The 16,366-nt window shown below is 44.0% G+C and overlaps 1 protein-coding gene across 1 annotated transcript; it reads right to left on the minus strand.

The window, feature by feature from the left end:
- Positions 1-3,616: 3,616 nt before the first annotated feature.
- Positions 3,617-15,648, minus strand: RHOA (ras homolog family member A). The gene is made up of 5 exons (XM_010572789.1): positions 15,283-15,648; positions 11,358-11,515; positions 9,229-9,349; positions 5,893-6,023; positions 3,617-4,894 (listed from the first exon to the last, which is right to left on the minus strand). Exons 2-5 carry the CDS (start codon positions 11,511-11,513, stop codon positions 4,721-4,723), a joined length of 582 nt encoding a protein of 193 aa, XP_010571091.1. The 5' UTR covers positions 11,514-11,515; positions 15,283-15,648; the 3' UTR covers positions 3,617-4,720.
- Between the last annotated feature and the right edge of the window lie 718 nt (positions 15,649-16,366).

Below are 16,366 nucleotides of genomic sequence, written 5' to 3' on the forward strand. Positions count from 1 at the left end.
CCCCCCCCCGGCCTTTTTCCCATCTTCACGGAAAGGCTCAGCGTTTTTCTGATCCAGTAAAAGCTCAGAATTGGGTGGTTTACACATCCGCGGGTAACAGACAGGGAAGCGGCACCGCTTCTCAGAAACGCTGTGGAAAATCGGCAAAACGCAAAGCGGTCCCAGCAGCTAGAACCCTCGTGGTGACAAGGCCGCCCGAGTACGGCGGCGGCACCGGGGGCTGCAGCGCCCTGCTAGAGCCGCTTTGGGGGGAGAAACACCTTCGGTTCGTGCACCAGGAGGAGGAACAGGAGGGGTGCAAGAGGGGCCACAAAGTCCCTTCTTCTGTCTCCTTTGATAATTTTTCCACCTCTTCGAGGCTGGGAGAGCCTCCCTTTACTTCAGCGGTTGCTTTCCCCATCCCTGGCTTTTCCATTTCTTGCCTTACTGCTTTGGTGTGTTTTAGGGAATTTTAAATCACGCAGTAGCAACTGCTCTTTTTCTCATGGGTTCAAGGCAGCCCTAAGTGAACTACGCTGTTGCCTGTACCCACGCCAGGCAACCTAGCCCATCCACTCCTCCACAGGTCTGGGTGCCGAAAGATCGCCCTCCTCCAGAGCACGCCGTGAAGAGGCAGGTCCAGCACCAGGCCTTGAGGTGATGTCCACAGGTGGGACCGACGGGGACCGTGGGGCAGCACACCTCAGCAGGGACCAAGAGGAAGGGCCTCAGCTTCAGCACGGCTCCCACGGGGAAGCAGGGAGCCCCTGCCGAGGCTCCTGCCAGCGTTTGCACCAAGCGAGCTCCATCCACAACAGCCCCGAGGTCAGACAGCTGCTTATCAGCCCTGGCCCCCAGCCAAGGCTGCCTGGGCTCCAGAGCATGGGGAAGGGGGGGGACGTACTCAGGGCCCCCCTCTGCTGCTGTCTGTTCTCTTTCATGCTTGGTAGCAAAGACTCATCACAAGCACCAGCTGTCACTAACAGGCCACCATATAACGCTGCATCTCTGGTCGGGGTTCCCAGGTGACAGCAGGATCTGGTGGTTTTGCTCTTGGCACCTGTCCCCGTGACTGGGAACTGGAATAGCTCCTGGCTGCATTGAGTTTGGGGGACTCGCACGATTATCTTGTATCTTCAGGGACGTGAAAGTTTTTGCAGCCTGTTGCAGCACTGATAGCAGGAGCCACAACAAGCGTCCTGAGATCAGAGCAGCCAGGAAATGGCTGATGGGACAAGCAGAGGCATGTGACCCATGTTTGCTCTTGAGTCAATCGGCGGTTACAGTCCACACCAACTCCTCACCCACGCCTTGAGCATGGCAAGCCACGGTGGTTTGAAGAAGAGGAATTTCTCTTCAGGGTGATCTCTAGAGCAGTGCCACAGGGGCATCTCTGCTTTTGACGCTTGCTCAGACTGGCACTTTCAATCCTCAGGCTGGACCTGGGGATTTCGTCTGAAATTGAGAGTTTACTTCTGGGGCCCTGCCCTTTTCAGACACGGCAGGTTAGGGCTTTCCCTTCCTTGATGAGTGAGTTTTAAGGAAACCAAGTGAGCTGAACTTCCTTGTTGGCTCAGAGCTGTGCCCTGGGCCTGGACACGTTCTGGAGAGCCAGCTGAACTTGGATCCAGAGGAGTGCGAGGAGCTCCCAAGGGACTAGATGGGCTCAAGGGACCCTCTTCTGAGGTGTGTGACAAGTGATGCTTGTCCTGTGAGGTCAGAAGGTTGCTGTTTAACAGCAACAGCAGTGAATAACCACAAAGGTTGCAAAACACACCTGGCCTCCTGCTCACATCTCCTCCCCACTCCCGGTACGAACTCCCTCCCCTAGGCAGGGGGCTGGCACTTGGCTCCTAGCTTTTCCCCTGCCCCTTTCACCCCTCCTTGCCTGGCTGGATCGCTCTCTGTGAGCACTGAGCTCTCATTTCCCAGGTCTGGTCTGGCTGTCTGTGTCCTCAGTTTCATCCAGAACAAAGGTGGCCTCCAGAGGTGACAGATGCAACAGGAACCCAAAGGGAGCCAGGCTGCCAGCCCTCGAAAGCAGGAAGGCTGAGAAGGACAGATGGCTTAATAACCACACGCTCCTAAGCAGGCTTCTGCTCTGATGCCAGTGGTGCAAGGGACAAGGAGAGGGAGCTGGAGCTTCTGGTCACGAATGAGAGACAGCGACTTACCAAGATTTCTGAACTTCGAGAAAGGCAGGCCAGGCCTGCAATCCTAACACCAGCTGGTGGACAAGACAGAGGAGATGGGGAGGTGGTGCTGTAGGTTAACAAGAGCTTAGATTAAACCTGGGATAATAAATTAATCATTTCTGGGTGGAAGCGCACCAGCCGATACACAAACCATGAGCTGCATCTAGAGGAACATGCATTGGTCAAAACCACTGAAGAGCAGCTGAAGAGCTGCTCTGTAACTGTGACCATAGAGAACTGCAACCCAGCAGCTCTGCAACACTGAAAAACCCCAGTTTTGCTCAACTGCAACCACCTCCCAAACCACCCAACAACAAAACCCCCCCAAAAAAGGGAACTGCAGAGGAGCGAGCAAGTTTGTTAACAGGGCAGAGAATGACACCCTCCTGGGCAGGCCTGCAGCTGCAGCTGGGAACTTCTTGCTCTGTTCAACCCCGTCACCCCACGTGGGCAGAACAGGCACCCAGGAGAGGAAGGAGGGAAGGGTGGGACTGGTGCCACCGCTACCGCCAGGCTGGCCAGACGCTTCACTCCGGGGTGTCTGTGGCTGCAGAGGGAGGACAAAGACCCAGAGATATGGGGCGCTCCCACAGCCAGGTCTGTGTGTCCTTTGTTGCAGGATCAGGAACATTGACCAAAAAAAAAACCAAAACAAAAAAAAAACAAACTGCAACATTTTTTTAGGACATTACTCAGATGCAGCTAGGTGCTCACTTACACAGATTGTCGTCAGCAACTGGACTCCCTCCTGCCCAGCCCCATGGGGAGAGCCGCTCAGCTCGACAGCAGCTCTGTAAATACCAGTGCAAGTGTGGAGATGCACACTGCTGTTCTGTATTTCTCACCCAGGAGAAGCATGAGCTGCTCTCCAGCGTGGGTGCAGCACAACGGCCCATACATCAAGCCCATCCCTTGTTGCAGCGCTTGTAGGCATCTCTCATGAAAACAGCATGGCAAACGTGCTGCTGTGTGCAACATCTCACACATGCTGCAGTGCAGTGCGTGGAGTACACGACAGGGCAGACCAGCACACTGCATACCATTGCATGCGTCTACAGCAACACTGCTGTCCTCTCCCTTCTTCCTACATTCCCCTCCTATGTAGCCTCCTCCTGCTCGTCCATTCCCATGCTCAAGACCAGCAAATTCAACTCAACTGATGTACTCTCATCTGGTTTGAGTATCAAAAGAAGCTCCTGGGAAGCTCTGCCACTCACCGCAGGGGCCAGACAGGGCGAGGGATTCCACCTCTGCTCTGCTGCAGCATTTGGAAACCACTGCGAGCAGCGGGTGGGTGTCACTTGCTGGGAAACAAAAATAAGTATTAAAGCCCTTGGAACTGCTCAGCAAATCCTATCACAGCTGTATCAAAAATGGTATTTCTGATTCAGGCTGTCAGACACTGGGCCAAAAACCCAGAGTGAGGAATACAGACACCAGGATACAGGGAGCTTAGAAAACTGCCTTTATTCTATTAGTTGTTGGAAAAATGAAAATACAGAAAGAGTTTAGTCGGCTGCAGAACAGCAAGAAGTTCACAGGTTAGGAGTCTGATCACTACATGGTAACCAAACTTACACAAAAAGTTTTTTTTTTTTTTTTTTTTTTTTTAAGTTTCGAAACTGGGTCCAGCAATGAACTTAAGGCAACTGAACAGTTCAGAAGCTTTGAGTGTGAGCAGGCTGTCTTTTCTCATCCCTACAGCACGTCATGGAAAAAACTCCTCCTGGGTGTGCAGACCACTCAAATCATTCAAATGGGTCAGACTCTTACAAATGAACAGGGGAAGAGGATCAGCTGCTTTCCATCGGACTTTATTTTCAAATACAGTTTCTTAAAAAACCCAGAACACCTTAACGCAGAGGTTACAAGTAACAGTATTAGGAAATCCAATTATACAAAAAATACTACATCTAAGCTGGGGTAAATAGATTTATTTTTGGTAACATACATTTAAACTGGCACTAATTACACAGTAACTAAAAGGTAACTAACATGAAACCACAGAACCCTCACTTTTCCTTAGCTGAATGGGACTTGGTCATTTCAGAGTGATCACATTTTCAAACTAATGTTTTACACCACTGAGCCATGAAAATCAGATCTTCCTAAATGTGATAGCACTGAAGCTACACTTGATTCCACATACAGCCATGTAACTGTTGTACTCAATTAGAATAGGACGTTAGTTATAAAGTAGTTACAGACCAATCCTCTGTGTTGACAGCTTTTTCTCTTTCTAGAGAGAAGAAAGAAGATAGAGAATTGTCTTCAATTAGCGCCTGGCATATCCTGTGAGTGCAGAAAAGGTTTGTTAGAGGAATGTTGAGGTTAACCTTGGGTGCACAGATGAATTTGATGCAGATTGTTATAAAAATCATGGTTGGCTTCTAAATACTGGTAGCAAGATGACTCGATTTTTAAATCTCTTAAGTAAATTATAGATAATGAAAAAGGCCAGTAATCATACACTAAGATTAATAAACAGCACTTCAAAATTACTCAAGTGCAGGGTGCTGCTTTGGCCATCTTCCTCTGGCCACACTTTATAAGACAAGGCACCCGGACTTTTTCTTGCCACGCCGGGCTTGCAAAGCAGCTCTAGTGGCCATTTCAAAAACCTCCCTCACACCGTCTTTGGTCTTTGCCGAACACTCCATATACCCAAATGCACCAATGCGGTTTGCCATATCTCTTCCTTCTTCGGGTTTGACAGGCTCCTGTAACAGCACAAAAGCAACAGGTGAGAACAATCCAAGACCCCACCGACGTGCACCAGTCTTCCCTTTCCCACCCAGCTTCCCAACAAAGGCAAAGGAGTTTCTGGATTAAATGCACATAATTAATTAGCTTGTTAATAATTAATTGCTCCCCTGAGAGTGATCCTTCAAGTAATAAAGACAGATTCAAAATAAAATTTGCTCATCTTCTCAAGATGAAGCATGCACCTCAGCCTGGATTACAGAGACAAGCTGTATATTTGCATACTGTGCCAATGCTTGAGGACACGACTGGTTTTCTAACACCTCTGAGCTTGAAGGCTGCAAGACCCTTTGAAACTTGAGCAAGTGATTGCTTATTTCTGAGGAAACATTTATGCAACTCTTTGCCAAAATTCTAACAAAAGCCTATGAACAAATCCCAAAATTAATGCCTCAGTCTTTGTATAAAAACAAATATTATGCAACAGGAGGAAAAATTCCAGGACAGAGCAGAATATCTGCAGTCCCATACCCAAGCTGGGGGTTTCAGACTCAATCTGAAAATGAAACCTAGTGATAGGCTCAGGAATGAGCTACAGCACCTGCGGTTATCACTTCAAAACACCTACCAGCAAAACTGTTTCCTTTCTCATCCTGAACATACAAAATAAAGAACAACTTGAATGTGCATGCACTTGATGCGTTGATGTCTGCTAATTAATTCCTTTCCACCTCAGGGATCCAGCTCTCCAGCACAGAGAGCAGCTGACTGTTAGTAACCCAATATAGCCATTTTCATTGTTGAGAATGCGTTTTTCTAAAACATGAATCTCCAAATATGAAAAAAGAAACACTCAATTAAAGGTAATACATACTTTCTGGTTTCTGTCATGGCTAAGCATTCATTATGCAGCCCATAGGAAGCTGGCAGCAAGCTGCGGATGCCTACTTAGCGCTCTGGTACAACCACTACACACTTTCTTCATTTATTGTAAGACTATCAGAAAGGAACCTGCCTGCTTCATTTTGGCCAGCTCTCGTCTTGTGTGCTCGTCATTCCTCAGGTCCTTCTTGTTTCCTACCAAGATGATAGGCACGTTGGGGCAGAAATGCTTCACCTCCGGGGTCCACTTCTCTGGGATGTTTTCTGAAAACAATAAATAGAAGTATGACTGTACTAAAACCCACTTCTGAGGAGAATTTTATTTTAAAGCTTTTACCTGCTGCCTGAGTGCTTTTAGCTTACTAATCTACACTGATGCCCCTTTTTTCTACTCTTAATTTGGGAAACAAATAGACCTGTTCTGATATTACCAAAAAAGACAAGCCCGTCTATGGTAATTTTAAGGCTGAAGGACACCTGACCTCTTGGCTTCTCTACATCTGTCAGTAGCTACTTGACAAGGGTTAGCATAAGGTACTTCAAAGAACAGCATGCAGAATTCTGAAGTAGAGTGTTATGGAATATTTTGCTTCAAGAGGAACATTTTATTTATCTCTGGAAGCTAAAGATGGACACAATCCTGAAGCGTAAGTTTTTACATGACTTCTTCCCTTTAAAAAGCAACATCAAACAATGACTCCGAACTCTCCCGTTAACTGTAGCAGAAATGTTGTTCTACACACTAATTACAGATGCACAGAAACAAAGACATTGTGTAAGTCATTTGCAGATTTGCCATTTCTCCCAATCTCTAGCAAATGAATTTATGCTCATATACAAGAAACTTTTTCCTCCTAACTTCCCTACATGACTTTTTAAAAAATGGAGCAGCAAATGGAAGACCTGAGGGCTTTTGAAAGCAAAACCTTGATAAATTCTATATAGCAGGAAGTGCTGAACAGCCCAAAACACTTGGCTTTGCTTTCAGAAGCTCTCAAGACATCTGAGATTCACTGGTGGATGTACCTGCAGGCTACATAACCCCCTTCTATCTTCACAGAATTCCATTCAGCTTTTGAAGAGACATTCACTATTATGGCATTGTTTTCTTGCTTGAAAGAACAACTTAGACAAGCATTTTGAAGCCAGTTTTTGCACTACAGCCGAAACAGCAACTCTGCAGCTGCACCTGGAGTGCTCAGGGGGTGCCAGCCTCTAGATGCTGCACACCTGAAGAGCCATCTAGCAGTTCACTGCTCCCTCCACAGCTTCCAGGGACACAGGCGCCCTGATACTGGTGAGCAGGAAGGGAGGAGAGGGAGGCAAAAATAGCCAAGATCAGGCTTGACTTAATTAAACCCCCTTCTCCCTCTGCCTCCAGGTTCAGTAACCCATCTTGTTTTCCAGGGCGGTCAGTTAGTTAGCTCTCCAGCTGCCAGGGGAGTAGCACGTGCAGTAGCAATAAGCACAGCTCAAACCTTGTACATAGGCGTTAACAGCTGCACCAGGCATGACCACAGCACCACTGCCAACTAAACCTCAAATGGTTTCGGAGGGAGACAAAGACAATGAAAGATGTATCTAAACACAGGATCAGGTGGAAGTCATGAAGATAGAGATCAGGATTTCCCAGATACCAAGCTGGCATTGATTTTTCTAAAAAGACACTTTCACACCCAACTGCCTGTTCAATGGCTGCTACCCTTCGGAGGCAAGGCAGGAAATGAGACTGAGCAGCCATCAAACGTTACCCTGGTCAGACTGTAACACCACTGTAACATCTTAAGCAACATTTTGTTTGCTCATTTACTCAAACCTTCTGTGAACTGTGGCAGGAATGGTATTTTTCAACCATTGCGGTAGCTGCATTCAGGACTAATCCTTCCATTAACTGTATTTCTGTGCTTCCTGGATCCTTTTTGTCTCATTCTTGTTTCTTCCTAAGACACAACTCTGGGAGGCAGGGTTCATCCATAAGATAGAACAGAGGTGTAGTAAAAAAGCCTCTCTAAGGACAGCTTGCAGTGATTGCGATCACCCTGGCAGTAGAAAACTCCAAAGGATTCAGTGGTTTAATACATTTAAGAGAGAACTGGTATCCCATTTGTGAGTGCCAGTTAAAATAATTTGATGCCTGTCATTAATAGACAAAGCAGAGGGGTGTCTCACTTTTCCTGGCTAGGAGCTGCCGAACGCACGGACATAATTTTGACCCATTACAAACACGTACCAGTCAGTCACTGTACAGAAGATTCTTGTCAGAGTACAGTTGGTCACACACACACAGAGAATCCATGTGCCTAAAGATCTACCTTAATGTTATCTGCATTCTAATAAGAAACCTCACAAATAGCCACTAGTGAACAAATCCCACTGGTGAGAATCAAAGTTCCAGAGACGTTGAGTCTTAGAAATAAGAGTATCTCTGTCTCCTGCTCCTTACCCTCCTCAAAAACGTCTTTGTAAGATCAAATACATCGATCTCTATGCATCAGATTTATAAATCAATCAGTAAAGATTTCAGTCTTGGACTCCACACAGAAGAGGTTCCCATCTAATACACAGATTTTTGTAAATGTATGGTTTTGGAACTCAGAAACCATATATCAGGCAACTCTTTTCTTCTCTTTTCTCCATCACAAGCAGATGTCAGTCACTGGAAAGCAGTGGAAAGTATAAATCTCCAGCCTCTGATCATTTCCACCAGTGAGAGAGCCACCCTCCAGTGTAGTTCTAGCCCATTTTTTTAAGTCACCAAACAGAGAGCAAAAAACGCCAGGTTATTTGGGACCAATAACTCAGGGTGTTTCAAGCTGATGTCTCTTGAATAAATGGGAAAGAGGGGGGAAAGGGATGAAAACACAAAGCGAGCTTTCCCATTTACATAGAAATGAAGTTACGCTATTTCCCTGGATACAGTGTGGTCTTGAGTGTGTAAGAACTTGCAATTTCCAAGGAGAAATTAGAAAAAAAAAAAAAGTAAAATAAAATCAGAATTTGGGTGGGCCATGCCACTCGGTGGACACCTTATGTACTCACAGGGCTCCTGGACACAGCAGAGTGCAACTACAGCCTCCCTGTTTGCTTGGGGTGGCCAAGGCAGCACCTCCCAAGGGACAAGCACACCAGCACTCTGCCTTGGCCCACCAGACAACGTTGCCGGGCTGGGGGTGCTGATATAGGCCAGGGAGCTGCCTCCCTGCTAAGTGTTGCTCAAATTATGCAGCAGAGCCCTGGGTCAACACAGTGTGCTGCCGAGGCTTTCAAAATGCCACTCGGCATCGCTGAAGAATGCAGGTTCCTTTAAGATCTTAATGTCTGAAAACTATACATTCAAACCAGTATGAATTTTGAAATTAGGAATGCTCTCAATCATTACAGCACATGAAAATATATTTTACAGCACAATTTCCAAGGGGAATACAGAGACACAGAGAAGTTGTTCCGATTCAATTAGTGATCTACTTACCTAAACTATCAGGACTATCAATTGAAAAACACATAAGTATAACATCAGTATCTGGATAAGAAAGCGGTCTAAGTCGATCATAGTCTTCTTGTCCTGCTGTATCCCACAAAGCCAACTCAACCTGCATAAGAAAGGTAAGGCAGTTAGCCAGATCACCAGGGAGGTTTTGATTCAGAAGCCAGTAACCCAAGAGAAGTGGATAAAATATTGCAGTCAACACCACTCAAAAGGAAGAGACGACAAGACAAACCACTTTGACAGGAGAAGTATTAAAAATTTTACGTTCCATAACTCCAAAAATCTTTTCTTTATATCCATGACCAATGTTAACTCTCTGAAAGGACATAAAAACTACCAGCAGAAAAGCAAGATGGAAGAATTGAAGGGAATTGGCTCCAAAGGGCTGGGAATCTCTCTGATAAGCATTCCAGAAATACCAGTTTTCAGTGAAAGCGGACTCTCCAACTATGTGCTTTTTAGGATTATGTACATTTTCAATTAGTTTATAGCTGGAACCTGTAGTGACTAAGAAATGTCAAGATCAGCTGACATTTCCACAAAAGAAAATGCAGTGCTTAAGCTGCTCATGCAATTTTTATTTAGATAACGGCTGCATATAGCTGATAGGGCATGACTCCCTGTTCACCCATTTAGAGATGCAGAGATTCAGGCAGAAGGGAATGAGGAAGTTTGACTAGGTTACAAAAGAGAGAAATGGATATAATACATATTTTAAACAGTAGTCCTTAGAGTCTAAGATACAACATAGAAACTGCAGAAACTGTCACTTGGGGGGGAAACGTGATCTAATATTGGTCTAAAAAGTAAATTTATTGGGTTTTTTTTACCCATTCATATCACAGGAGAGAAAACCTCTTTTCAGACTCAAATAGCATGAACTATCATGACTAAAACCCACAAATAATCCATGCCTGCAACAGAAGAAAATCAAATCTAACATAAAGCCCAAAACTAGCTCAAAAAGTTTTTGCTCAAATCAGGATCGAAACTGAGCAGTTTCAATCAATCTGTCACTGCATTTGAACTAGAACTGACTGAAAGATGTTCTGACGGCAGCTGAACCCAGAGCAAAGGCACATGTCACAGCAAGGGGCGAAACAGGGAAGCTCAGCACAGTCAGCATAAAAACCTGCCACACACTTGACATGAGGACCCATGGCACTGAGGTCAGCTCTGTGTGATTAGGATAACAACATAGACATATGCCATGGTTGCTTGAAAGGGTTTGAAAATAGTTGAGTTTTCAAGGTGCAAAGTTTCTGCTTTGTGTGCTTTCAGAGTATCCTGGAAAGTGACAATTTTACACATCACACACTGCCCTGCATAACATAAGTGCAGAAGACAATCTATCTGGTGTTCAGAGAGCAGCCTTCTGAAAACTGCCTCTTGGAGCAGGAGTCTGGCATGTTTATTTGTTTGGCAAGCAAAAGGACTCAGAGGTCACACAGATTGAAAACTGATTTTCAAAGTATTTAAGACTAAAATGAAATATTTCAATTATTAATTTACTGAAGTACAAACTAAAAATGAAGCTCAGTGAGCTGTGGGTACACTTGGCTGCTAAGAATTGCATTCCTTCAGACAAGTAGGACAGATGACGTTGATGTACACTACAAGAATCAAATCCCTTTGAAGCTTGTCAGTCATCTGTTCTGAAGAGAATCCTGCACATTGCCAGGAGTGGGTATGAACACAAGACTCTCTGCAGGAACTAGTCTTTGTTAATCACAATACCAGGTCCCTATCAAAACAGGGACTCCACTATGCAATTCCAAAGGCTAGTTAGCCCTGTGTTCTCAGTGTGTAGGTGTGTCTTTGAATTGCTCCATCCCCTCCACCTACTGCAACATTTTACTTGGAATAACTGTATGTTCTTTAGAATCTCAACTTGTATAAGGTTAGAAACAGGTTGTTAAGCAAACATTGGATATGAGCAGGTTCTAGCAAGGCCAATATTTTTTCCACAGGAACATGCTTAAGATTTAAAAATATATTTACAACATAAGGACTAAGCATGTGTACTAACCACTTACTAAAGAAGCGTAGAGATCTCCACACTATTCTGAATAAATTCAAGTTCATTTTGACTGTTACAGAAGTGTACATACCTGCTTTCCATCCACTTCGATATCTGCTACATAATTTTCAAAGACGGTGGGAACATACACTTCAGGGAACTGGTCTTTGCTAAATACAATCAGCAGACAGGTCTTTCCACAGGCACCATCACCCACTATAACCAGCTTTTTTCGAATGGCTGCCATAGCTGAAAAACAAAACGACAACTTATTAATTCTTCCACTACAGTTTTTAACTGAGATGCTAATAATTAACAACCACTAATTTTTCAATTAATAAGAACTTTTAAATTGGGTCTACATGTCCATTACAGAGACGGACAGATATCTGGAATCATGTGAGTTCAAATTCCCATCCTTTTGAGAAAAACATTCCCCAGCACTTGTCAACATACTGGTGAGCCACTGGGTGCAAAAGTAATAGAAAGGAGAGGAGAGCAGCCTGATTTGCCATTTCTTGACCTATTCTAAAGTTTGAGATGGGGACATCCAGAGATAGTGAGTGAGCAAGCAGCACCGTCCAAGAGCACCTTCTGAAAAGTGTCTTCTAGGTAATCAAATAAGAGGCGCTTCCATTCAAGGGCAGTAACATTTTCTTGTCATGCTGAGTTCTCTGAACCACAAAGTGCTGGTCAGCTGGACTGAGGAGCATCTGCTGCCACATCAGAGCACCAACAGAAGGATCTCAAGGTAACCAGCCTGTTCCTCGAATCACAACCACCATACTGCAAAGGATTATGGAAGGACACATCCCACTCCTCAATCCACTTTCCTGGACATCACTGTTACCAGGTTAATATAGCCTGCTATCAGCTTACATTAAGTAAAGGGTGGGACACAGAGGGAGACACCACCATGGTGCTCCACACAGGTCTCTGCTCTTCAATGTATTGATCTGTACCAGGACCATACAAATCCACGGCTTGCTTACTTGCAACTTTGGCCTCAAAAAGACGGTGCGAAAGCTTGAAAAGGTTTAACAAAAGCCTCGAGCCAGGGTGGGACTGAAGGAGATGATTGTGTTGGATTTGGCAAATTTCTACAAAGTCACAAGTGGCCCAAGTAGTATGACTGTTCATCATCACTTCCCACAAACAAATGCGAGGGGGGTGATACAAAGATAGTAGAAAAAAGTTCAAGTCCACTAGAAGGCAATGGGCCTTGGGAACTCCCAACAAGAGGATGTTATTGACACAAGAAATTTATACAGGACCAGGCAAGTACATGGCAGAAGCTTCCTATGTGAGTTAAAGAATGCAGAAACTGCATCTGCCTTAGAAAATCTCCATAGTAAAAGTACTTTGAGGCTGAGAGAGTACTTTGGGAAGCACTATAAATGTGCCTGCTTTCTTCTTTCTTTTCCCTAGGCATTTATTTGTTACCATTGCAGGAACAAGCCAGAGATTTAGGGACTGACTTGGCTACAAGGGACTGGAATGAGGACAGAACCATAACTACTTTTTCTCCATAACATAAAGGGACTCCGGGGAAGCCACTGAGTCATCCCACAAAGCTTCCTGGAAATGGAGCAAACAGCAACACCACCATAATACCTACCATTGCATGATCAAAATACCACAGAGAGAGCACCCTTGTAAGTTAACTTTTGCCATGACAATCTCAGTACAAAGCTCTCTGAGGATGACTAGGGATGCTGGCAAGGAGACAAGGGCTTGAAGAAGCACAGAAGAGAATTAAAGCACATAGCAAAAACATTTTCTCCTCTCCATCTCTGCTCTTGCCTTATGAAATTAAGTAAAAAGGTAGAACTAACCATCTAAAAGCAACCTTTAGTACTATTAGGTGATGAAGCAGCAGTTGATATTAGAGAGATTCTGTACTTCTGCTCCAGGTGCAAACAGAGAAGGACCATTTCAGCCCATCAAGCAGCAAGGGCTCAAGGACTTGTAGAACACAGCTTTGTCAGACACAACTGCTCAAGTAATCCAAATCTATTTCTAAAACGGGCTTCTTTCACCTTGTGAATATATATGTACGCACATTCAAGTTATTTACCTTCGGGATTTGGGGTTATTTTTACATTTGTGGAAGGTTTAAAATGATCCAAGCTTTAAAAAGGTTTTCTTTCAGTGGTTTTAGATAGTTTTGAATACTTTCTAGCAATGGTAATATTTGATTTTTACAGAACTGGAAATCATCTGTCCTCTGCACCCAGTCAAGATCAACTACTTACACGTTCTACCTACTGTCAGCTTTGTCTAATCTGCCCTTCAAAACTGTAATGCCGAGTCCTACAAAACGTCTTTATATTTACTATTTACTATGAGAAACTTTCCTCCAATGTGTATTCTCAACCTTCTTTGATGTAATGTAAGCCCATTACTGTTTATCCTATTTGTCATGGGCATAGGAGTACAGATTATTCCCTTTCCCTAGTGCAGTTGAGAATACATGCCTTCATTTAGTCTTATCTTCAGGCAAAACAATTCCAGTTTATTCATCGTCTTCTCTGTAAATCATATTTCCTAGGCTCTCCTGTTGCTCCCTTCTGGGCACAGTCCAATTGGCACAAATATACTGAAGCATGGAGCTCAAAAGCTGAATCCAGTATTTCACCTTGGGCTTTACGAACATTAACTAGAGCTGAAGGATTATTTTACTGACCTGCCAGGATATACTGTTGCTTAAAACACCATCCTGGAAGTGTAAAGTGTATGTCTTTCCGCCCCCCCCCTTCCTCCCCAGCAGACAACACTGTTGATACATTCAGCTTTTAAATCATGATTAACTCCCAGATCTTTTTCATTAGGACTACTACATAGCAAGTTGCTCTCTACTCAACACAGCTGAATGTTCTACTGTCATGCTTTCATTTATCCTTTCTCTGACTGATGTTTTATTCTACCTCCAAGTTCTAGTTCTGTCCTCAAGCTTAATCATAGCCTCAGATGCAAGTTTAATAATCATGACTCCCAGATAATTATCTGGGTCATTGATGAAACCACACTGGAGACAAAGTGGCTGGATGACGGAATGGGATAACCTGTCCTTCCTCAGTATCCTCCCTCCTTCTCCCTTCTGTGCTAGCAGCTGGGGCTCTGGCCCTTGATCACTTGTGTTACCTGCAATAGCACCTAGGGTAGGTGACCTTTTTGGCATCACCTATGGATAACTGTCTTTTTCTGTGGATTATCAGATCAACTCTTCCTTTATCTTCCTCTAAATACTTCCATCACTCTAGATATTTTTTTTAAATGTTCCTTGCCAGTTGAATCTCATTTTATGCTTTGGCCTTCTATATACTTATGCCTAAGGTCTCCAAGAAAACTGCAATTCTGTAAAAAAAAAATAATCATCATTTAATATAGTGCTTTCTATAAACTCTTCCCTAAAAAAACAGCTTGAAAATTATATATATATATAAAAAATTATTTCAGAGTTTTATTTGATCTCTTTCTTGAGAAAAGCCTACCATGAAACTCTCCCTGCCTGATCTTTCCTGAGATCTGTTGACATTATTTGGATCCAACATGGAAGACCGCTCTGTCAGTCAAGGTGCCCTTCAGCAGTGTATGCTCAACCACTTCCTTCCCACTGCTTGGGATCCACCCCGTGAGATTCTCCCCCGTTCACAGTCTTTTATGTGCAGGACGGTCACCAGGACATCTCAAACCTGCTGAACAGTCCCCTCCATCTAGTCCACCAAACATCTAGGTAATTAAAATTCCCTCATCACCAACTTCTAGACAATCCTGCCAAGATGCTCACAAAAAGCCTCAAACACCTTATCTTCTCTTGGTGACCTATGGCATCCTCATTTTTTTTACTGTGGTTTCACCTTCCAAAGCATTACCACAGAAGAATTTCTTCTGCATAATATCCTTGGAACAAATGTGTTGTATAAAATTCAATTCAGGATGCAAAGATCACCACTTACATCACTGAAGCTTTCACTTACCTCGAAAACCCTAGGAGTTGCTTTTGATTTGCTTACCTCAAGCATTCCCCATGGCATGCAGCACAGGCTGAGGATAATTTGTTTATGGACCTCAACACATCTTCAGAAACAGCTCAGATTATAAATGCTGGGTAGTCAGAGATGCCCTCAGGATGTCAGGTCTGATCTCTGGATAGACCCCTCCATCCACCTCGGAAGGAAGTCACCAAACATCACAACCACTGGTTTCTTCCTGACACCAGTGGTTACAAACTTTACAGCTTTACGGTACTTTAAGTTTCTTCTCTGCTGGTGAGGTTGAACCCTTACTTGCTGCCAGAACAATATACTTCACTTCTATTCAACATGTGGATGTTCAAGGAGGGAACACTGCTGTTGGGCATGCACCCAGCTTTCTTCTCTGTACCGCTGAAGGTCTCCATGTGTATGGAAATTGCTCTAGTGGTGCTACATGTCCAAACCCCCCATATGCTTCAAATTTTAGCAGATACCTGGTCATAGCAACAGCATCCCATAATCCGTGCATTAAGCATATTTACAAGAATAATTTCCTAATTTAGAGAACTCAGTGTACAGATCAGCATCTTTTAGCTAATTATTTTTAGTTAAAATAAATACACTCCTGTCCAGTGGGTAGGTATAAGGGATTTTCAGGTCTGGCAAATACTCAGAAAAGCAACATCTCTGTAGTACAACAGAGAAAAAAAAGTGATTGCTTATAACGGAGCTACATCTTAGCAGTGCATATCACAAGGACAACACTAACAGCATTCACAGCAGTTGGGTCTTTCTGCTGCATTTTTACATGCTCTGGTTTTCTTAATCAAGTATTCTGAAGCCTGGAAATACATCAAATTTGGACCAGCTGTATGTTTTGACAGGAATCAAAAAGCACTTTGCTAGCCTAAAAAGTTTCATTTAAGATGTATGCTACTTATGTTACATGCAAGTTACTATTTGCTGCAGTAAAACCTGTCACCAGTGAGTATGTGTCTACATTTAGAGGTAAAAAAAAAAAACCTGTATGAACTACCTAAAGGATATTACAAATAGACCAAATCCAAGCCACCACTACCTCACTGTAACTGTAACTCACAAGTACTACACATTCATCCTTTTA

This window comes from Haliaeetus leucocephalus, unplaced genomic scaffold, assembly GCF_000737465.1.
Source record: "Haliaeetus leucocephalus isolate CR32 unplaced genomic scaffold, Haliaeetus_leucocephalus-4.0 Scaffold2, whole genome shotgun sequence".
NCBI lineage: Eukaryota > Metazoa > Chordata > Aves > Accipitriformes > Accipitridae > Haliaeetus > Haliaeetus leucocephalus.